We start from the raw sequence: 22,494 nt of genomic DNA, 5'->3' as shown, positions 1-22,494 counted from the left end.
GCCTCTTAGCCACAGTCCCTTTCAAATTACCATAGATAGCAAATAGCAATAGCACTTAGACTTATATACTGCTTTACAGCTCTCTCTAAGCAGTTTGCAGAGTCAGCTTATTGCCCTCAACAATCTGGGTCCTCATTTTATCCACCTCAGAAGGATGGAAGGCTGAGTCAACATTGAGCCTGGTGAGATTTGAACTGCCAAATTGCAGGCAGCTGGCAGTCAGCAGAAGTAACCTGCAGTATTGCACTCTACTCACTGCGCCAAATGGGCAACTATAAAATGCACAACATTTGCAAAACTATATTCAAAAGCTTTTCAAGCTAAATGAGAACTTGAGAATAAATCCCTTTGTAAGAGCATTCACCAATTTTGGTTGTTTCTATTTGCACGAACTGTCACATCATGCTCAGCCAAAACCTAAACAAAAAATCTTTAGGTTCACTTATATAGGTATCATGCATGAGATGAACCAAGAACTTAGCCAAACCCCATCCCTTTTCTGCATCTAAGGGAGGAGAGAGGAAGGATAAAAGTAAAAGGTAACTGTCTCTAGAAACTTACTGTTTGTCAAAGTGTGAATTTTGCAAGATTTCTTTAAGCTCTACTCTTTACAACATATTTTACCCATTTTCACTCATTTCTTTAGGATCACAAAACTGAACCAAGAGGACAACTCCCAGCAATTATGCTGGTCTTGTTGTATTCAGGTCTTTTCCCGTGTAAGATTGAGATTGTCTTGGCAGTGTATATGTATGTATGTATGCATGCATGCATATATATATATATATGTGCATGTGTGTGTGTATGCATGCATGCATGCATAAATGCATGCATGTATGTATGCATGTATATGGAAGAAAAATAATAAAGGCAGGATATAAAAATAAAGAATGGAATGGAACGGAACAGAACAGAACAGAACAGAAGAGTAATACCATCCTGCATCCATGTTTTCAAAAATGACCACTGCATTTTGAAAACAAACAAAAAATCGTAATTCTGTATCACGCTCTAAATGTCATATAGTGACCTTGACTTCTGTCAGCCAAAAGGCAGAATACAAATATATTAAATATTTTATTAAGAATCGAATGATGATCATGAAGTAATGAGCAATTTTCTGCAATCACGAAAACTGTTATCCAGGTTTAATCTAAAGATGCCGCTCTATCAAACCTACTACATATTACCACATTGTAGCTTGCCTCATCATGCCATCCATCCAACTTAACCCAAATTGTGTTTAGAGAACCATGAATACAATCTGTTACTATTCCTTTTTTTAAAAAAATAATTTACCTTAGCTGCAATCTGGCAAATTCTCCACGCCTCCATTCTTATCTCATAGTTAACTAGCCATTAGACCTTCTGAAAAATAAGTAGGCATAAATAACAGGTCCTAGCTATGTGTATATTGTTTTCACTTCAATTGAAAACAAAAGGTCTGAAGAAAGATTCCTTTACCTGACACAGGCTGATTCCGATATTAGTTAGGCCAAGAACCATCACTAAGGGATTCTTTGGGAGGGACAGAATAATTCAAAGAAAAAGTTACTAAGTTGATTAGTAGAAAGGAAAACAAAGAAATAGAACAGAATAGAATAACAAGAGTTGGAAGGGACCTTGAAGGTCTTCTAGTCCAAGCCCCTGCTTAGGCAGGAAACCCCACATCACTTCAGACAGATGGATATCCAACCTCAAATGAGTGAGATGCAATTGAACTATCAGGATAAGGGCTTAAAATATTTTAATCGATGGTTATGTTTGTACAACACGATGGACTAAATATGGTCTGTATGAACCCAAACAATATTGAATTAAATTGTGGCACAAGCAGTTGTGCAAACTCATCCAATGATTTAATTTAGCTGCCCGGAGTCCTTCGGGAGTGGGTGGTATACAAGACCAATAAACAAACAATTAAATTAGTATAATCCTGTATAGGAACAAAGGGAAGGATTGTATTAAAGGAGAGTCTTACTGTTTGGTTTCATTGAAAAGTTTGTACAGGTTACGGCCACAACTGAGCACAAAATTTCTGTTGTTAAGTGAGCTATTTGTTAAGTGAGTTTTGTCCCATTTTACATCTTTTCTTGCCACAGTTGTTAAGTGAATCACTGCGGTTGATTATGTTAGTTACCTGGTTGCTAAGTGAATCTGGCTTCCCCACTGACTTTGCTTGTCAGGAGGTCGTAAAAGGGGATTCTGTGACCTTGGGACACTGCAACCCTCATAAATATGAGTCAGTTACCAAGCGTCTGAATTTTGGTCATGTGACCATGAGGATGTTACAAAGGTCATAACTATGAAAAACGGTCATAAGTCACATTTTTTCAGTGTCATTCAGTTGTGATTTTGAATGGTCACTAAATGAACTGTTGCAAATGGAGGACTACCTGTGGTTGGAGTAGGTAAAAAAAACTCCATAAATTCAGTACTCTGAATGTCATTCTTCATTGTGAAACTAAAATAGTAATTCTGTTCACCGGCTGCTCCTTGAAGGCAAGCCCCTTAAGCACATGACATGACTTCAGCTAGGCCTGCTTATCAGGTTTCTCTACCACAACACCAGTATTTTATGTACAGAAGGGAAGTGTGATATCATGCTCTGCCCCAAACCCAAGGAACAGAGAGCCAAGCTTTGTTACGAGTAAAATATGTCATGACAGCCCAGCCTTGAAACAAGAAGCTGTGTGTCAGCTTCTAACCTGAAGATGAGGACTTCCATTGTCCTTGCCAGTTTGGTCACTATACATAGTGGAAAATCTTTTGTGATTGTTGCTTCCATTGATTGCATTAAACCAGTTTGCTTTTTGTCATCAAGTCCAATCAATCAATCAGAGCTGGAATGGACCTTTAAGGTCTTCTAGTCCAACTCCCTCCTCAAGCAGGAGACCTTATACTATTTCAGGCAAGTGGCTGTCCAGCCTCTTCTTAAAAAAACTTCCAGTGACGAAGCACCTACAACTTCTGGTGGCAAGGTGTTCCACTGGTTAATTTTTCTCACTGTCAGGAAATTTCTCCTTACTACTAGGTTGCTTTTCTCCTTGATTAGTTTCCATCCATTGTTCCTTGTCCTGCCCTTTGGTGCTTTGGAAAATAAGTTGCCCCCTCCTCTTTGTGGCAACCTCCCAAATACTGGAATGCTGGTGTCATGTCCCTCCTAGTCCTTTTCTCTAGTCCTTTCTTCTTTTCCAGTCCCTTCAAAAATTCAAAACTGGTAAAGAAATCTACCACCTCCCCCAAATTGCTCTTCTAGTGGATATTCACCCATCCTTAGTAATCTAGTACTATCTTAGTCCTCTTTTTACGGTCTTTGGTTATTGGAGTGGCTTAAACATGGAAAGAAATATTAATTTTGTCCAACCTCTAGACAATACTACCACCATGTGGCCAGTAGACACTTCTTCTTAATCAAGTATGAGTGGTCATATCTAATTCAAGTCAACTCTTTTTACCATTAAGACTTTTATTTAAATGTTGAGTATTCTTACACTCTTCCTTCACTCTCACCAGATATTTGCATTTTTGAATTGCGCGAGCAGCAGGTTCCCTGCAAGAGAGACAGAGCATTTTTAAAATCAGTGATGTGGAAAAGAAGAAAATTACTGTACGCAGACAGCAGTCCCCCTGTAATTTTATTTTGACATAAGGCTGTCAAGGTTTCTTTTCTCTTTCTTTAGGTTTTATTGAATTTCAACACAAGTCTCAGGGAAAGTGCACCACAGCAAGAGAGCAATTCACTTTTCAAGCTCTTTTTTTTTTTTTAAACTCTGCTCAAGGGATTTATCTCTTTTTCAAGGATGGTAACCTTGAGAAGGGTCAAAACAAAAATGGCTCAGGAGCCGAATAAGTATTCTCACTTTTGTAAAGCTATTATTTGCAAAAGTACTTTCGCTTTTCAAATGAGCCAAGCATCCTTGTATTTTTACTCCAATACCTTCGAACGTTTTTAAGCATAAATTCCATCATTGCTCATAGCATTTTAGGAAATTGGAGGCATCTGTCTAACAGGTATATAAGATATATGTTTTATGAGAAATCACAATGTTATGCTTTTTGGAAGATTATGTTCCCTATTCATTTCTATGTACTGAAGGGTGGAATGGTAAATGAAGAATTATAGTTAAGCCTGGATCCAAACATCGGCAAAGGCATGGATGCATAGCTTGGTTTTTATCAGCTAATCTTTTCAATACAGTATTTAATAGCTGGGCTTGTAATAATGCTAAGCCATAGTTAGCAGAAACCAGAGGCTGGAAAAATAGTGTCCTGCTTCTCCTATAGCGCTAAACTATTAATTATGGCTTAAAATTCACAATAGCAAGTATTGTGTTATGACAAACTAAATCAAATTAGGAATACCAGAATAAGTAAACGTGAGGTGCCATTCAGAATTCTGTGTGGTTTTCTGTAGAAACCCACAGGTAAACTCCCTTGTTCTGCAACATGACAGAATGGAGACTTTGAACCAGGGGTGGGTTCGTGCCAGTTCTAATCTCTTCTATAGAAGGGGTTCCACAAATTTACTGTGCCATTTAGAACCGGTTCCACCTCCCTCCCTCCCATCCGTACGCACCACGCTTGCCCCGCCCATCACTCAATGATTGGCTGGCTCAACAATTGCCCCACCCACCTCTAAGGGTCCTATTTAAACCTTAAAGACTTAAAGCTGTCAAGTTTGAACACCCCTGGGGTTTTTTTCTAAAGGGTTAGGGGTGCAAGGGTCTTGTAACTTGACAGCTTTAAGACTTGCACACTTCAGTGCCAGTTTCTGAGCCAACATTTTGTTGCTAAGCAAGAGCGTTGTTAAGTGAGTTACACCACATTTTACAAGTTGGCCATGCCCACCCAGTTACATGACTGCCAAGCCACTCCCACTCAGTCACATGACTGGCAAGCCACTCCCACCTGGTCACATAGCCAGCAAGCCATTCCCACAAAGCAGGCCACACCTACAGAAGAGGTTCTAAAAAATTTTGAAACCCACCACTGCTTTGTAGTTACAGGTGGCACAAAGGGCCAAGGAGCCCTTTGTGCCAGCTGTAGGTGACAGCATTAGGAAACTTAAAAATAGACTCAGCTAGACAATCTTATATATTGTATAGCTTCTGCAAGGACAAAATTACTCTATGACTGTTATACCACAATTTATTCTGTAATGAATATTAAAAAAAACATGCTTTATCTTTGCAGCAAACATTGGCCATATAAATAAAGAGAGAGGAATTATTTAGCTGCAGTGAAAGTTACCTACGTGCATGCTATTCATTTCATGCATAGCATGAAATGAATAGCTAGCTTATTTTTAATATTCTTAAGACAGCTGTACTTTTATACTTTATGCAAGAAGGAACAATACATTTGAAGGTGAAAAATCATGGGCTTAATTAGGCATGCCTGCTCTGTTAGGCACAATTATTAGACATTATTCTTCCATGATTTATTTTCCAGGAAGAAACCAGGCTGGCTTAATTTAAAGTCTACAAAGCTGTTTTTCTCTGGAACAGAAATCCATTCAGAAGGCACACAATCTAAGACCATTTACATGTAATTCTAATCTATATCTAACATTATCCACAAGGAAAGCTCAGCCATGTACAGCACATCAAACAACACATCAAACTGCTTCTGGTATGGTTAGCTGGTCATTCATCTCTCTCTGGTTGATGCCCAGCTATCTTTGTGTTAGGTGGCCGGTTTACACATTTATTTAATTTATATGTCGCATATCTCATCGTCAAATGACATCCTGCATTCTGATTTTTTTTTAAAAAGAAAGAAAGGAAATTGGCACATGGTTTTTAAGGGTTGAATGCAGCCAAGCTTTAGGGAAGGCTGTTTGATTTTTAAAAAATACCCTCACCCCACTCTGCAAATCCAAGCATACCTACAAATACCATTGTCTGTTCTTTTCTTTTTTACATCCATCCTGCCAAAATCCGGAATGCATATGGGATAAGATTCTCCATCTTCGCTCAACCTTAGCACAATTCCTGATCAAGCAATCTAATCACAGCATGCTTCCCACCTCATCCATAATGTGAAAATTGTTCAGGGAGCCTTTTCTCATCAAGTTGAAATGAATTGGCCTTTAGTTCCCAGGATATTCAGCCAGCACGACACATTTGGAGAGCACCAGGTTATGGCAGGCTGCTATTTTCTCTATGAATTAAGTTTATCTGCTCTCTCTTCCATTCCTTTTCCTAGCATCATTGTTATTTCTCAAGTCTGTCACTAAGGAGCCAATAGATCTCTGAAGGGATTGAAATACAGATAGTCCTCGACTGACAAACACAACTGAACTCAAAATTTCTGTTTCTAAGCGAGACATTTGTTAAGTGAATTTTGCCCTATTTTATTACCTTTCTTGCCACAGTTGTTAAGTGAATCTGGCTTCCCCATTGGCATTGCTTGTACAAATTTCACAAAAGGTGATCCATATGATCCCGGGACCCTGAAACCATCATAATAAATATGAGAGTTGCCAAGCACCTGAATTTTGATCATGTAACCATGGGGATGCTGCAAAGGTTATAAATGTGAAAAGGGCCATAAGTATTTTTTCCCCCAGTGCCATTGTAACTTTGGTCACTAAACAGTTGTAAATTGAGGACTTCATGTAGATATCCTGTCCTATGAAAGGAAGTAGAGTGAGAACTTGATGATTTTCATCTCTTTCTTCCAAACCAAACGCAAGGCTTCCATAATTTCAGGCATAATTCCTGGATCCTCCTAGCTCATATTGCAACTTGTATAACATTGTTGATTTCAGAACTAGGGTTTTGAAACAACCTCTTCACTGAAGGCAGTTTAGCTGGACAGTTTTCTAGTTTAAATATCCGCAAAAAAAATATCTCACTTTGGCATTTTATTAATATTGATCTATGTAATAGCTAGGGTGGGATGGCTCAGTGGTTAAAGACACTGAGTTTGTCAGCTAAAAAAGATGACAGTCCAGGTTCGAGACTCGAGTGCCATGTAACAGGGTGAGTTCTTGTTCTTGCCGCAGTCCTGGCCACCTAGCAGTTCGAAAGCATGCAAATGCAAGTAGATTAATAGGTACCACTTTGGTGGGAAGGTAACAGCATTCCATGAGCCTTTTGTATACAGCCATGCTGGCCACATGACCACAGAAAATGCCTTTGGACAATGCTGACTCCCTTGGGCCAAGAAACAGAAATAAGCACTACACCCTAGACTGCACACTACCTTTTTACTGTAACAGATATTTATCCACTTTCAAATTATTTTGCAGAAAAATTGCTTATTGCCCAAAAGCAACCATATCAATATGATTAACATCTTGGCCAATCTCCTGTAATAAAAAATTAGATTATAATTGGTAGACATGCCAGGGAACAAAAATATACAATTTACTTACCTAATTCTTTGCATCTTCTCCTTCAACAGAGAACTGCTACAGACATTTCTTCAGTTATCCTGTTTATCTCAGGGGCTGCCACAAAGAAGAGGGAGTCAAGCTATTCTCCAAAGCACCTGAAGACAGGACAAGAAGCACTGGATTAATAAATAATTGCATAGTATCTATATCAATTTGTCATCAGTCCCCACTATTGTCCAGTGTTGCTAGTTCTCTATAAAAACCCTTTCTTCATAGGGTTAGGTTTCGGGGGGTTAGGTTTAGGTGTTAATTTTAACTTTAGCGCTCACAACGTGTTTTTTTCGTCGCGCTGTGATGACGTCAGGTACGCGGTTTCGTCGAGCGCGCTTTAGTCGAGCGCGGTTTTGTTGTCGACAAAACCGCGGTCCACTAAAGCGCGCCCGATTAAAGCGCGTCGCTGACATCATCAGCAGCGCAACAACAGCGACCGCGGAAAAAAAGGGCGCTTTAAAAAGCGCTTTGAAAGCAAGCCAATTCACGTTAAGGTAAGGGTTAGGTTTAGGGTTAGGGTTAGGTTAAGGGTTAGGTTTAGGTTAAGCGTTAGAGTTAGGTTTAGGGTTAGGTTAAGAGTTAGCGTTAGGTTTAGCGTTAGGTTAAGGGTTAGGTTTAGGGTTAGGTTTCGGGGGGTTAGGTTTAGGTTTAGGGGTTAATTTTAACTTTAGCGCTCACAGCGTGCTTTTTTCGTCGCACTGTGATGACGTCAGGTACGCGGTTTCGTCGAGCGCGCTTTAGTCGACCGCGGTTTTGTGGTGGAACCCTTCACATCTTTCACAAAACATGATTGTATCAACTCTAACTCCACCCCGTGGTCTTTTAGTTCTAATCTGGTTTTCAAGTTACCCTTCTCATTTAATATATCCTTATAAGAAACATTTTTTCCACATTTTTCCAGAATTTTTGATGTTAAGAAAAAATGAAGCTGAGTGGTGTACTGAATTTTGAACTTTAAAAAAACTTTTATGTACTCGGAGCACTTACAGACCAGACTATGCCACAAAATAAACTAATGGGAAAAAGATGGGTAAGAATTTCTAAAAAAATATTGAAATGTTGAAAGCACAATCACAAACAATTCCAATGAGGAAAAATGGATGCCCATAAAAAGAGCGAAATGTGGTTGTCCCGAAAGAATTATGGAAAACAGGAAATCAAATGACTTGAAGTAGAAAGAGGGACAGATCACAAAAGGAGGGCACATATAGAAATTTGGGTTTGTGGAGATGATGCCTGGACAGCACATGCTCAGAACAAATCCAAGTTAACAAGTTAACAAAAAGGCTTTGTAAATACTGTTATGTATTTTTTAAAAAAATACTGTATGTATTTAAAAATAAATGAAGGATGAGAAGTGAAACCATGTCAGCTGTTCACTGAAGATAGCAAATGGGTATCAGATCACAAAGAAAAAGCAGAACTGTTGTTTGCAGTCTTTTCTGAACTGTGTTCAGGCAATTTAATTGGTTATTAATAGTTCATAGAGCAGAATTCCAACTTAACAAGAACACAATTCAGATCTCCAGGACCAGATGGACCTGCATGCTAACTGTCCAGCTCTTCACAGCCAGAAGCAAGTATTACACAACATTCCCTAAAGTTACCCTGGGATCAGCAGTAAAATACTGCAATCTGCAAGAACTTTCAGCCTTCATTATTAGTAAGTTTCTTAAGACAGAACCTTAATGAATTGAAACGAGCTTTTGGCAGTCTGGCCTAAGCTGCTATTTATAGGGTAACTATTAGCAAACTTTTTTTATTTCTTTTGCATCTAACACTCCCCTCATTATCTTTCCAGCCTCTTTATAAGTTCCTATATACTGAAAAAATCTACCATTACCATCTACTATTACTATCCAGAAATCCTGGAAAACAGGTGAAGTGATAGATGCACCACTAGCAAGGAGGGCAAGCAGTGTTATTTTCCAGCAAGGCGCGCGGGGGGGGGGGGGGGGGAGGCTTCCGTTGTGTTTGACTGCAAAAAAAAAAAAAAGATAAACCGAGTAAATCTGTCTCAGTTAATGATGACTAGGGCAGTGTTTCCCAACCTTGGCAACTTGAAGATATCCGGACTTCAACTCCCAGAATTCCCCAGCCAGCATTCGCTGGCTGGGGAATTCTGGGAGTTGAAGTCCGGACATCTTCAAGTTGCCAAGGTTGGGAAACACTGGACTAGGGACATCTTAAAGGAAATCCACCCTAATTATCCTTTGGAGGGAGAGCTGAAGAGCTGAAGCTCAAATATTTTGACCACCAAATGAGAAGAGAGGATTCACTGGAAAACACCCTGATGTCGGGGGAAAATTGAAGGCGGAATGAGAAGGGGAAGGCAGAGGGCGAGGTGGTTAGATAAGTGTCACCGATGCAACGAATATGGGTTTGGGCAAACTCCAGGAAACAGTGGAGGGCAGGTGGGGAGCTGGCGTGCTGCGGTCCACGGGAGAGCCGTCAGCGTCTGAACAACAACAACAAAGGGCACCATACATTTAAAAGGACATCAGCCTGTTTCTGAGAACAGCCAAGGCCAAAACTATCGGCAGCCCGTCCTACTCCAACCCGATCTCGCGCCAGCAATCCTCGCGCGCTCAGGCGGGACGCAGCACGAGCCACAGACCGAAGGACCAGCCCCGCCCCCGTTCGCACCTGCCTAGCAGACAGCGAGAGAGGAAAAAAAAGAGCGGGCGGAAGTGAGGCCGTGCGCATGCGCTCTAAAGAGGCACATTGGCGGGGGAAAGTTCTTTTCGCGTGTGACTCCCAGGAGCGGGTTTGTAGGTAAAGGGCCTTTTACGTGGCTTCGAGAGTTTCGCTTCCCCGTCCCGCTCTGATACCGGGTGGTGTTTTCCAAAGGGCAGGGCCGCCATTTATTAATGTCCTGGGCTTTCTTGAGATTTATTTAGTTATTTATTTTCTCCCGCCGAGCACCAACCGCGTTAAGAGGATAAAGCTTTTTTATTTTATTTTATTTTTTGGTGAAGTTAAGGCATACGTGTCGGTTTCGGGGCTTTAAAATAAGTAGGCTGTAAAATAGCACAGGATGTATTTCTGTAGAAGGTGGTAAAGGTTAGGGTTACAACATATTTATTTGGACTCTTAGGGTTGTATAAGGCTGAAAAAAATATCGGCGCTAAAACATTTAAAGATTACAGTGGCAGGAAGACGTCTTACCTTCAGTCTCTCTTCCGAAGCTCTAATAAAAGGCCTTATGGCTAATATAGATTAGCCAGCAATGCTAGAACCTTCTACCAATTATACTGGCTAATCTGGTTTCTCAATACAATTTGCAAGATGGGTACTTGGTTATCCACTGTAGTCACCTAACCAATAAGCAAATTAATTAATTAATTAAAAATCAGCTCGGGGTGATGTATGAAAGAGGAACACGGGTGGCTATCTGACAATAAATGAATAAATAAAAAATTAGCTCACAGTGATGTACAAAAGAGGGGAACATGGTGGATTCCAGTCTTGTCCTGCCTCTCTTTCTTGACTTGTTTGCTTATTCTAACCAAGAGCTTTTTTTCCTTTTTCTCCAAGAGCGCCAAGCGGTGTGCGAACCATTCACTTCCATTTCTCTTCACAATAACCACCCTGCAACATCAGCTTCCTGTAGGAGCAGCATCTTTCCTTAAGGAGCCTAGTTTCAGGGTGACTTAGCAATGGTCCTCTTTCTCTAGATATATTCAGATCAGTGGTATCTTACGTAACTGTGATAGTCAGGGTTTCATGTCTTCAGAACCAGCAATTTATCTACTTCCGTAGTATTCTCTTGCTCCTTTCACCCTGGCTCTGAAAATTTCAAATGGAAACCATGCATAGTTGCAGCACCCTTAACATCTGGCCTATGTGTGTCTTATTGGATTTCCTGTTCTTCTTCCTGCCTTCCATTTTTTTCCTCTCCTGCTTGTATGAGTTGAAGAGTACAGGTAGTCCTCAACAGTTAGTGACCGTTCAACGTTAGAATGGCGCTGAAAAATGTGATTTATGACCATTTTTCACAATTACAGCCTTTGCAACATTCCCCCATGGTCACGTGATCAAAATTTAGATACTTGGCAACTGGTTTTTATTTATGACCATTGCTGGGTCCCAAGGTCATGTGATTCCCCTTTTGTGAACAACTGGCAAGCAAAGTCAACGGGGAAGCCTGATTCACTTAACAACCAGATTACTAACTTATCAACTGCAGTGATTCACTTAATAATGGAGGCAAGAAAGGTAATAAAATAGGGCAAAATCCATTAGCAAATGTCTCGGTTAACACATTTTGGACTGAATTGTTGTAAGTTGAGGACTATCTGTAAAATCTGATTCTTATCTAAAGAGCTATTCTGATACTAGGTTTTCTTATGGTCTTTCTCCAAGTTCAGTTCTCTGACCTGGTATAATCTATGTTGGGAGATCTATTGTTTAGGTTATTTGTCAGATAGTACCTCTGTTTGAGTGACTTTATAATTTAGCTTTTCGCTTAGGAAGGTTATTTTAGGAGCTGTAGCCATCTTTCCCAGTTTTATCCAGGAAATATTGTCTTATTTTATCTGTATTATCACTTAGAAAGCAAGTTACTATCATTTTATTGGATTTCGATGATAAGAATTATAGCAGATATCCTGTAATTGTTTCAAATTCTCTTAGGGCAAGCTGACATACATACTTTGCTCTAAAGGTTATTATTGATTTGATTTTTTATAAAGATTAATGAGATTATAGTTTTATAAATGCTAACATTTAAATTAGCAGGAACATATGAATAGTGCTGTCTTTTAAAGTTTTAGATTTATTAATTAAATAGACTGTTTGCAAGGTTATACTGAAATGTTAATATTTTCATCAAGTAGTATTTTATATGTTTTGAATAATGGCAAGACTTGGAAAAAATATTTTGCCTATATTTATGTAAAACTAAAGAAACGTTAGGAAAGTACATATAATTAACAATTTATTCCTGGAAGGGGAAAATGTATTCCCTATTCAAACTGCCCAATAATATCAGTATCATTTGAATAAGTAAGGTAACCCTATTGAAATTTTAGACTTTCGGCTTTTTCCAACATACAGCTACGGTATCTCATCTTTATTTCAACAATATGGATAAAGGATATAACAAATATGTACCATTTACATTTGATATTCTTTTGTATAACTGAAATCTAAATGCAATTTTTGTATGTGAAAACAAGTACATTCCTACATTTATCACTATCTCAAGTACCTAAAATTAGAATCAAGTACATCAGATCAGGTGTAAATGATTAGAACATAATTAGGATGTGGGTGAGACTTGTCTTATTTAAACCTCAGACATTCTATTTATTTTCTATCTATTATTTTTACAAATAAGATGATAAACATATCCAACACACCGTCCCCCTCCTATTTTTCCCACAACAACAACCCTGTGAGGTGAGTTGGGCTGAGAGGGTGACTGGCCCAAGGTCACCCAGCTGGTTTTCATGGCTAAGGCAGAACTTGAATTCCTAGTTTCTAGCCCAGTGCCTTAAGCATTTTACTCTTTATTGTTGAAGTATGTGTGGAATCACCTTGCTTAGATGAAAAGAATTCTCCGAGGCATTCGGAAAGAAGGTTATAGATGCCTAATTAGTCTAGAAAGGATGTTAAAAGATCACCAAACAATTGGGCATAAATCATTTCATGTCTGAAAGGTCATCTACAAATAACTTCAGGCAACTGCTAACTTGTCCATGCCAGGCTGTCCCAGCAAGTTCAGTTCCATATCAATGCAAAATGCTGAAAGTCTCTTAGGAAAGTAGACCTTTACCATATGATTTACAGGTAGTTCTCACCACTATTGCTGCCAAAGTTCATTTGTCTATTAGAAGGAAGCTGCACAAATTAATTCTACGTTTGTGTGGGTGGGGGGTGCCGTGAGGAAGCATTTGCCCTCCAGGAAGAACACGAGACGACTTAAGTTTGGTTGTAAACATCTAGACAAGAGACCAGAATCCAAGGCACCTATCATTACTGGTACTATCTTTTACCACTGTTGTCCTACTTCTATTTGCAGATCTTTGTATTTTATAATTTTCTCTTTTATTCTGTGTCTCCAAATACTGCCACTACTTACTGCTCAAACTTTTGTTAAATCTGGGGTGTTATGTAGGGTTCCACCACAAATGCGCGCACAACAAAAGCGTGCCTGACTAAACCGCGGTGTCTAAAGCACGGTGACAAAACCGCGTGACGAATGAGCGACTAATTAGCCCTAAAGCGCGCCGACCGAAGTGCGCTGTAACGTAACCCTAAACCTAACTGTAAATCTTACCTTAAATTAAATCGCGCTTCTGTCGGCGCGGTTTTAGCGCTGCGGTGTTGTCGGCGCGCTTATGACGTTCGCGCTTTTGTCGGGTCACGGTTATGTAGCAGGTGCTTGTTTGTTTTAATTATAAAATCTTGAGCACTTTAATTTCTAGATTTTCTATTGTGATGCCACCAGTTATTGCTCGCAGGCAAATGGTATTTTCTGCAGATATTTCCAGTGCATCATTGCTGCTGCTAACATACCATCGTTTGCAGTCTGTGTTATTATTTTGTAATGGTTGAAATCTTAAGTGATCTGCAAATCTCTCAGGTTTTTGGCATTCTTAACACGCTCAAGACTTAAAATGGGAATGCAAAAATCTTCCAGGGTTTGGCACTTTTCCACAAATTGAACCATTTTATATGTAAGAATTAAGGATATTTAATGAAGCAGAAACACTGAATTATGGCCCATAGTACCAGTTTGCCAGATTTTAACACAAAAAGCAATCTGCAGTTTTCAGAGATGATACAGCCTACATAAAGGAAATGATAATAAATTACTTTACAAAACTAGGGAGCATGTTTCTGACTGTAATCTTTTTTCAATCATTTTTTTTCAAAACAGTGAAAGATTGTAGGGAAGGAAATTTGTTCAGGTAGGTGCCCATTTAGAAAGTATAAGAGATGTGTAATAGCTAGCATTTGCTGGATTACTTGAAGTTTCTCATAAATTCTGTATTATTGCCTCCCACCCAGCTTTTCTGACTACTATTATATGAGTAACAGCTGTATGAACCATAAAAAGTATTAATTGGAATAATTTTCATTATATCCTGGTTTCTACTGTTTAGAAGGCTGTGGGTCATAACAGCAGAGTTACCAAAGTTTTCGGCAGGCTTCTATCAGTTTCCAAACAATGAATACAGAAGACAGCTATGGTAAGATAAATTTAATTATTAAAAAACGGCAACTAAATGTGGACTATGTGTACATGAATAAATGCTTTGTGTTTTTAATCTTTAATCTTAGTTGCCACCTGTGCTCTTGATAATCACCTCTGGGCAACAAAATTCAGACACTTGGCAACTGGTATGTATTTGACTGTTGCAGTGTCCCAGGTGCTCGGAAGTCCAGGGAAATCGTGCTTTTGTGAGTTCCACTTGGAAACTTCACATTGAGGGAAGTGCTGGAGCTCAGTTGTACCTGATTTGCTTAAACATGCTGCTAGCTATAGAAATTATTTGTCCTCCCATAGAATCCACCCCAGAGTCAGGAGAATGCCATATTCAGGCCTTCTTTCTACAACACATTTCATTACATGAAGACAATCTAATGTGCTGTGTGAACTGACTACCCCGGTCAGTAAGTGAGAGGGTGGTTATCAATTCAGTTTGTTCCCAAATAACTCTGTGGGATGATACTATCTCCCTAAGGCACCCACGTCGTATATGTGGAATAAAAGAGTTAATAAAGGATCATCCTTCCCAGCCAGCCCAAGAGGACTTACGACGGGGCTTCTTGTAGGTAGTCTGTTCCCCTCCACGCCCATAGTTGTCATCCAGGAGTTTGGAAGAAAAAGATTAGTCCCAACCCTAATCAGGGCACTGCAGGTTTTTAGATCTTTTTTCCTTGCTGAGAGTAGAAAACCAAGTGACAGCCTCCTTTATGGCAAGTAGGAGGACTTTGAAAATGTCAGTTTTCAATTTTGCCAAGATATTGAAAAATGTGCATTTCCAGTGGATGGGATAAGTCAGTTGCCAGAAGAACGATTAGGTTGATTTAGTTAGTTTACTAATAATAAGCATATGATAGGAATTGGATTCCTTTGTTTGAAAGTATCTAGTGCTTTCAGCTGTTGATCCCATCTCTTAAAACATGAGTGTTAAACTCACCACTTCATGTTGCCATCATGTGATGTATCATAATGTTTTTTTCCTTTCCCAGAGCTCGAGCGGGTATGGCCTGTATGATGCATCGGCCCTCTGGGCTGCTAGTTTGACACCCTTGCCTTAAAAACTTATCAAATAGACATGATTTTGCTGCACTTGGGATGGCAATCTGTTTAATTGTTTGTAAATAAGTATACTGAATTGTACTTTAGTTGTACAATCCAAGAACATCTCACATATACTATTTTGTTAAATGTAATCTTTTACACTGATGGAAGAAATTTTTTTCCACATAGCATCTCATTGGAAATACACATATTGAAGAAAAGAAAAAAATAATGAGAACAAGTCTGCTAGCAAAGATTCAGGGTTTTTTATAGATCACTTGAGATTTTAATAATATTGTCCTCAGATTTTTTTTTTCCTGTAGCTGTGTGTTGTTGTGGTCTCTGAATTGAAAGCAGAAAGGTGTAGCCTAATACAATGACTGCCTCCCTCAGACGAATGCCACTTATCTTATAATGCCAGTGGGGACTGTGAGCAGCACCTCTTCAATTTTCTTGAATAACTCTTTTAATTGGACTGTCTAATTGAGTAGCTTCAGGGATACAGATTTTCGGCAGCTTTCTCTTCATTTCATAAATATGCTCATTAACATCTGCCGCATTGTCTTGCACTACTGACTACATTTCTTTGTTTAGTACCCTAATCGCCTAAACCTTCTGAGTGAATTTAATTAGCCAGCAAACTTGAAGTAATTTTGTGGTTGTGGAATACTAAGAACTGATAGCTTTTCTTACCTATCTGATTAATTCCAATGCTTTGGTGTGTTTTTGCATTGCATTTAGAAGAGTATTTGTGGGATACTCATTAGTCCTTCAATGTTCTTTTTTAATAGATGCTTTGGATCCTGAAAAGCTAATTCAGTGCCCCTATGACAAAAGTCACCAAATCAGAGCTTGTAGGTTCCCCTACCACCTTGTCAAGTGTCGTAAGGTAAGCTGTGGAAATCTTTTTGTTTAAATGTAGTTGACAATGCAGAGTATAAAGAATATCTGCCTACCTGCTTATTTCCCAAATGATACATTTACTTGTTTTTTGGACAAGTCAGTGTTACTGCTCTTCCCAGAGCAGATATGTTTTAGTCTTAATCGCCTTCATTCCATTCCCTCCATTTCAAAATGTGGTCCCAGTGTTCTTTTTTCATCATTTGCAAATGATGGAGAAAGAACTGGCTACCTTGATTGGGTTTTGAGCGGTACCAAATTTGAAATGGCATTTTTGGTCTTGTAAATATGATTTTAGCATGAATCATTTTCCAAATAATGAAAAAAGATCTGACCTGTTCATTACATCTCCAGCAGTTTTTAGAGAATTAGTAAGCCATTTTAGCAATTAAGACAGAAATAATATAGCAATAAGAGGAAAGTGTACTGAGTAACTCAAATCAGGAACAGCCAACACCCTAAATGATAGGCTCAAGAACAAGATGGATCTTGACAGACTTGAACATTGGGCCCTATCTAACAAAATGAAATTCAATGTAGAGAAAAGTAAAGTCTTACACTTAGATAAGAAAAACCAAAAGTACACATACAGATTAGGTGAAACCTGGCTTAATAGCAGTAACTGTGAAAAGAATATTGAAACCCTAGTGGACAATCAATTAAATATGAACCAGCAGTGGGTAGCAGCAGCCAAAAAAGCCAATGTAATCCTAAATTGCATTAACAGAGGGATTTAATCAAGTTCCTATGAGGTGCTAATACCTTAGTAAGGTATAAAGCCTTAGTAAGACCACACCTAGAATACTGCATCCAGTTTTGGTCATCACACTATAAAGAAGATGTTGATTTTCTAGAAAGAATGCAGAGAAGAACATAATGATGATTAGGAGCATGGAGGCTAAAACGTATGAAGAACGGTTACAAGAACTACATGGCTAGTCTAGTGAAGAGAAGGATCAGGGGTGACATGATAGCAACGTTCCAATATTTAAGGAACTGTCACAGAGAGGACAATCCCAAAGCTCCTGAAGGCCAGACAAGGAACAATGGATGGAAATTCATCAAGGAGAGTTTCAACCTAGAAATAAGGAGAAATTTTCTGACAGAAAAATCAGCCTATGGAACAGCTTGCCTTCAGACGTTGTGGTGCTTCACTGGAGGCTTTCAAGAAGAGACTGGACAGCCGCTTAATCAGAAATAGTATAGAGCAGTGGGTTGGACTATACATGACCTGCCCCTTCTAAATCTGTTATTCGTTAATCAGGGAAGTGTACAATGGCTTGCTAGGAGAGGGGGATGTTGCCAGCTGCTGTGAAATAAATGATCATTTAGCCCAGGGGTGTCAAATTCACTTTGTCACGGCAGCATCACCTGATGTATCGGGACTTTTTTCCTTTCGCTAAACTGGGCAGGGCCAGTATGTGACACATGGTTAGCCTCTCGGATCTGACAGATTTAGTCAGAGCTTCCTCAGTCTCCTTCCTTTTTAAGAAGGTTGTCAAGAAAATGATGAGGTGGAAGCAGTTGCACTAACTCAATCCATAGCACGCACACACACACTCACACACACACACACACACACACCAAGTTAGCTTGATAAATACATAGATGCAATAATATAAAATAACATACACTTGGGTGAAATATTGCAATGCACTCTGTATGGAACAACCTTTGAAAACTTCAGAACCTGTCCCTGGTACAACCTGTTTGCCAATGCATGAAAGGATCCTGAATTATATAACATTGGTATTGTGGGCACTGCTTTGGTCACCAGAGTCCTCCATGCTTTGACACTTAAGTATTCTAGGGCCAGTTAATTCAAGGGGAGTTGCCCCATTCAGTGAGTGCTTCCCATTAGGGATAGTGAGTATCTTCCCATGTTAGGGGAAAGCTGGTTAGAAAAAAAAGTTTCTTAATTTGTGCACCATCTCTATTTAACAGCTTAACACTTAGAACTTCAGATATCCCTACTGCTTGCTTTTAGAAAGACAGAACACTTCCAAAGAACATGTTTTATTCAATGTTGCAGTATTATTATTATTGGATGAATTTATATACATTGCCAAGAGTCCATATAGTTAGCAATATACAAATGTTGTAATATATACAGGTATCTATTGACTAAATTCTTTTTCAATATAAAGTTAAGTAATTATAGCCAGTAGTGGGATTCAGACGGTTCTGGCAAACTGGTTGTTAAATTGCTGGCTGGCCCTGCCCCTTCCAGGAGTCCACACACACACCCTTTTGGCTCCCAGGTAAGTTCAGGGAGACCTACTAGGGCCAAAATGGGGTGCAGGGGATGCAGCGTCCCCCCACAGTCCATTTTTGCTTCCAGGAGGCTGCAGGGAGGCCTACTAGGCCCAAAACAGGGCCTGCCTTTTGCTCTCAGGGGGGTTGCAAGAGTCCAAGTGCTGCCTCTCACACCCCCTGGCCATGTCCACCATCGCCATGCCCACTCAGCCAGTCACTAGGTGGCAGAGAACCGGTTGTTAAATTATTTTAATCCCACCACTGATTATAGAACCATTTATGGTTCAGTGAAGGAAGTCTCTAGGTTCATGGAAAATATCAGAGTAATTCTTGATGATATACAAAATTGTTCCAAATAAACATGATTCTCATTGAAAATAAGGTGCTTCTCCAGTTGAATACTTTTAATGTATATTATTCAAATTGAAAACTAGGCCAGAAAAGAGATTAAGATAGGAATGTCCTATGGGACAATGTATTTACTACTATAGCTTTTTTTTTTTTTTTTGTATGGGAGATGTTTCAATCATGTGAAGCCCACGCAGCTGCATACTTAAGTGGCACATCTCAGAAACAGATCCATCAATTTAGTGAGAATTAAGCCTTTTGGCTAAGATCAAGTTTAATTAGGCCATAGGCTTCTGTTGTGAGAAATCAGGAAAGGATGTAAAATAGTATATCTTCGTTAAGAAAAATCTGTCTATGCAGGTGCTGATTCACTCACTTATTTAATTTAGCTCCTCATATGAAAATTTTTGTAATATTCAGGAATTCAGATGTTATTCCAGTACATAGCACCTAAATAAGCAATCATACATCAACTCTCACAGCTTAGACAGAATTTGCTTCATTTCAGAATGTATTTGGAGGTTCCTTATTCCCCCTCCCAAATATGACATAAGCTACTCATTTATTGTTAGGTTGATATAATGTAAAATCCCTAGAACAATGGTTTTATTCACCTGTAAGAAGTTAGAAAAGAAGCTATGTAAACTTTAAAAATAGTAAATTTCCATTTTGGCTTTATTCCAGCTCAGAAAAACTCTAAACTTGTATCTTTCTTGGTGAATCTAACCATTTCAACATGTCACCTCAGCTTAGGCAGCATACTCCTCAATAATGAACCAAATATTTGTTCTTCTTTGAGGGATTTTATATACATACATACAGTATATAAATACATACAATTTTTTTAACTGGAGGTTCTTTGAGTTCCTGACTTCTGATGATACTTATACATAATTTATACTCCTGGGGATATGTTTTTACTTTCCCAAGAATATGATCAAATATTTTCTCCATGATTTCTGCAATAGTATACTATTAATTCATTTGGAAAAACGCTGAGGGATTTTAGGTTAGGTTAGGTTTATTGGTTTTGTATGCCGCCCACTCCCGAAGGACTCCGGGCGGCTCACAATAAACAGGGGAGGGAATAAATAAGACAATACAAACAATTTTAAAATCCACAACAGTCACAATTAGGACGGGGCTGGGTGCTTTAACAGCCCCCAGCCTGCCAGAACAGCCAGGACTTAGTAGCTTTACGGAAGGCCGGGAGGGTAGTAGGGTCCGGATCACCACGGGGAGCTTGTTCCAGAGGGCCGGAGCAGCAACAGAGAAGGCTCTCCCCCGGGGGGTCGCCAGCCGGCATTGGCTGGCAGATGGAACCCAGAGAAGGCCAAGCCTGTGCGATTGAATTGGTCTTTGGGAGGTAATTGGTAGGAGGCGGTCTCTCAGGTACCCAGGTCCGATGCCATATAGGGCTTTATAAGTAACAACTAGCACCTTGAAGCGAGTCCGGAGACCAATGGGCAGCCAGTGCAGCTCGCGGAGGATAGGTGTAATGTGGGTGTACCTAGGTGCACCCACAATCGCTCGCGCGGCTGCATTCTGGACTAGCTGAAGTCTTCGAACACTTTTCAAGGGCAGCCCCATGTAAAGCGCATTACAATAGTCCAGTCTTGAGGTCACGAGGGCGTGAGTGACTATCTGAAGTGCCTCCCGGTCCAGATAGGGTCACAATTGGTGCACCAGGCGAACCTGGGCAAAGACCCCCCTGGTCACAGCCGATAACTGGTGATCTAAAGTCAGCTGTGGATCCAGGAGGACTCCCAAATTGCGAACCCTCTCTGAGGGGTGTATAATTTCACCCCCCAGACTGAGAGATGGAATAATTAGCCAATCTTTGGGAGGGAACATCAATAGCCATTCGGTCTTGTCGGGATGGAGTGCAAGCTTGTTCGTTCCCATCCAGATCCTGACAGCCTCCAGATTAAGTTCCAAACAAGCAGTAGTCAGTGGAACAGAATAGTTTGTCTATTGTCTCAATGCCAGTCTCAACAATAGAAGACAAAATCTGAGTAGTTTGTCCTCAGCCAGTCCTTGAATTGTCACAGTATCCTCAGTTAACCTAACATGTTTAATCTTTATTCCTGTTTCCAAGGAAGATGCATTTTAACCATGCTTTACAAACTGGTCCCTTAACTCCAGTCTCTTGCCTTCTTCCAGTAAATTTACTTTTGTAAACTAATATAAAACATATTAGCTTCTGAATATTTTGAATTTGATAAAACATTTCAAACTGGATTCAGCTTCTTTTTCTATTCCTTTCCCTGGAGCACCTGGTCTTCAATTTCTTCATCTAATTGAGATTTGGCATTATAATGCCTTTTCATGTTTACTGCATCAGAGCAACTCATTCAGTGCTAATGAGGCAAACTGCCTTGTCTTTCACCTCCCTGCAAAATAAATCAATTATCTAATTCTCTTTTGTAATAAGGCTCTCAAAATGAAATGATAGAAACTCAAGTTGCCTCTCTTCAAGAAAAACACCCTCAATATGTTTCCATCACACAGCTACAGGTTTTTCCTATGCAAGCTTAGCAAAAAGTTGAAGTAGTGTTGAAATCAATGTTTCAGATATTCTCAATATGTATCAATGCTGAAATACATAGGCCAGGGGCGGTGGTGATTTCCAGATCCCTTTGCAACTGGTATGGTGCAATGGGGCCGGGCATCCACCACATGAACGCACGCAGCACGCGCATGCATACTTACTGCCCACGATGCTCCAGCTACTCGGAGCATCGCGCAGGTGGCGTACACTCCATGCACGGAAGCCCCGAACAGCTCAAATACAGGAGCGCAGGTGGGCCCTCCAGAGCACCATACTGGAACGGTACCTGGTGCTCCCAGCAGTTGTACCGGTCATACACTTGTACCGGTCATATTCCACCACTGGCCAGGGATGTCAAACTCATGGCCTGCCGGCCGGAGGTATCATGTGCTGGCCCTGCCCGGTTTAGTGAAAGGGATGATGCCATGACGACCTGAGTTTGACACCCCGACCTAGGCTATGTATATCTTCTCAGAAGGAAGGGCAAATAACAGCCAGAAATGAAATGTAATCAAGCTCATTTCTCTTCATAAATTACAAAGCCACATCTTTAATCTTATAAACAACTAGATTATATTCATGCATTTTCCCAAAGGTGCTTTTTTCAAGGGGCAACTGGACTTTCTTGTTTTTCTTTGAAGAAGTTTTGCTTCTCATCCAAGAAGCTGCTTCAGCTCTGGCTGGATGGTGGGGTGGGATGGAAGGATTTATATTCCTTGCAGACAGCTAGTCATTTGCATTATTTTCAGAGAGTCGTTGAGGCCACCTGGAGGTTTATCTGTGTCC

General features: G+C 39.8%; 1 protein-coding gene across 4 annotated transcripts in view; it reads left to right on the top strand.

Annotated features, from left to right (window-relative positions):
• Positions 1-10,067: 10,067 nt before the first annotated feature.
• The window catches only part of LOC106541489 (gametocyte-specific factor 1), a 65,941-nt gene continuing 53,514 nt past the window's right edge, over positions 10,068-22,494 (top strand). For 2 of the 4 annotated variants that reach the window (XM_087710630.1, XM_014056959.2), the window contains exons 1-3: positions 10,068-10,171; positions 14,509-14,595; positions 16,445-16,542. In XM_087710630.1, the coding sequence (XP_087566756.1) occupies positions 14,574-14,595; positions 16,445-16,542 (120 nt within the window). In that variant the 5' untranslated portion in view covers positions 10,068-10,171; positions 14,509-14,573. Of the gene's footprint in view, positions 10,172-11,601; positions 12,063-12,757; positions 13,382-14,508; positions 14,596-16,444; positions 16,543-22,494 lie in introns of those variants that run through there. The other 2 variants (XM_087710632.1, XM_087710631.1) reach the window with 2 other exon arrangements.

This window comes from Thamnophis sirtalis, unplaced genomic scaffold (assembly GCF_051295495.1).
Source record: "Thamnophis sirtalis isolate CommonGarterSnake01/CBP01778 unplaced genomic scaffold, rThaSir2_p1.2 scaffold_3, whole genome shotgun sequence".
NCBI lineage: Eukaryota > Metazoa > Chordata > Lepidosauria > Squamata > Natricidae > Thamnophis > Thamnophis sirtalis.
This window is presented reverse-complemented; position numbering and strand designations above follow the sequence as displayed.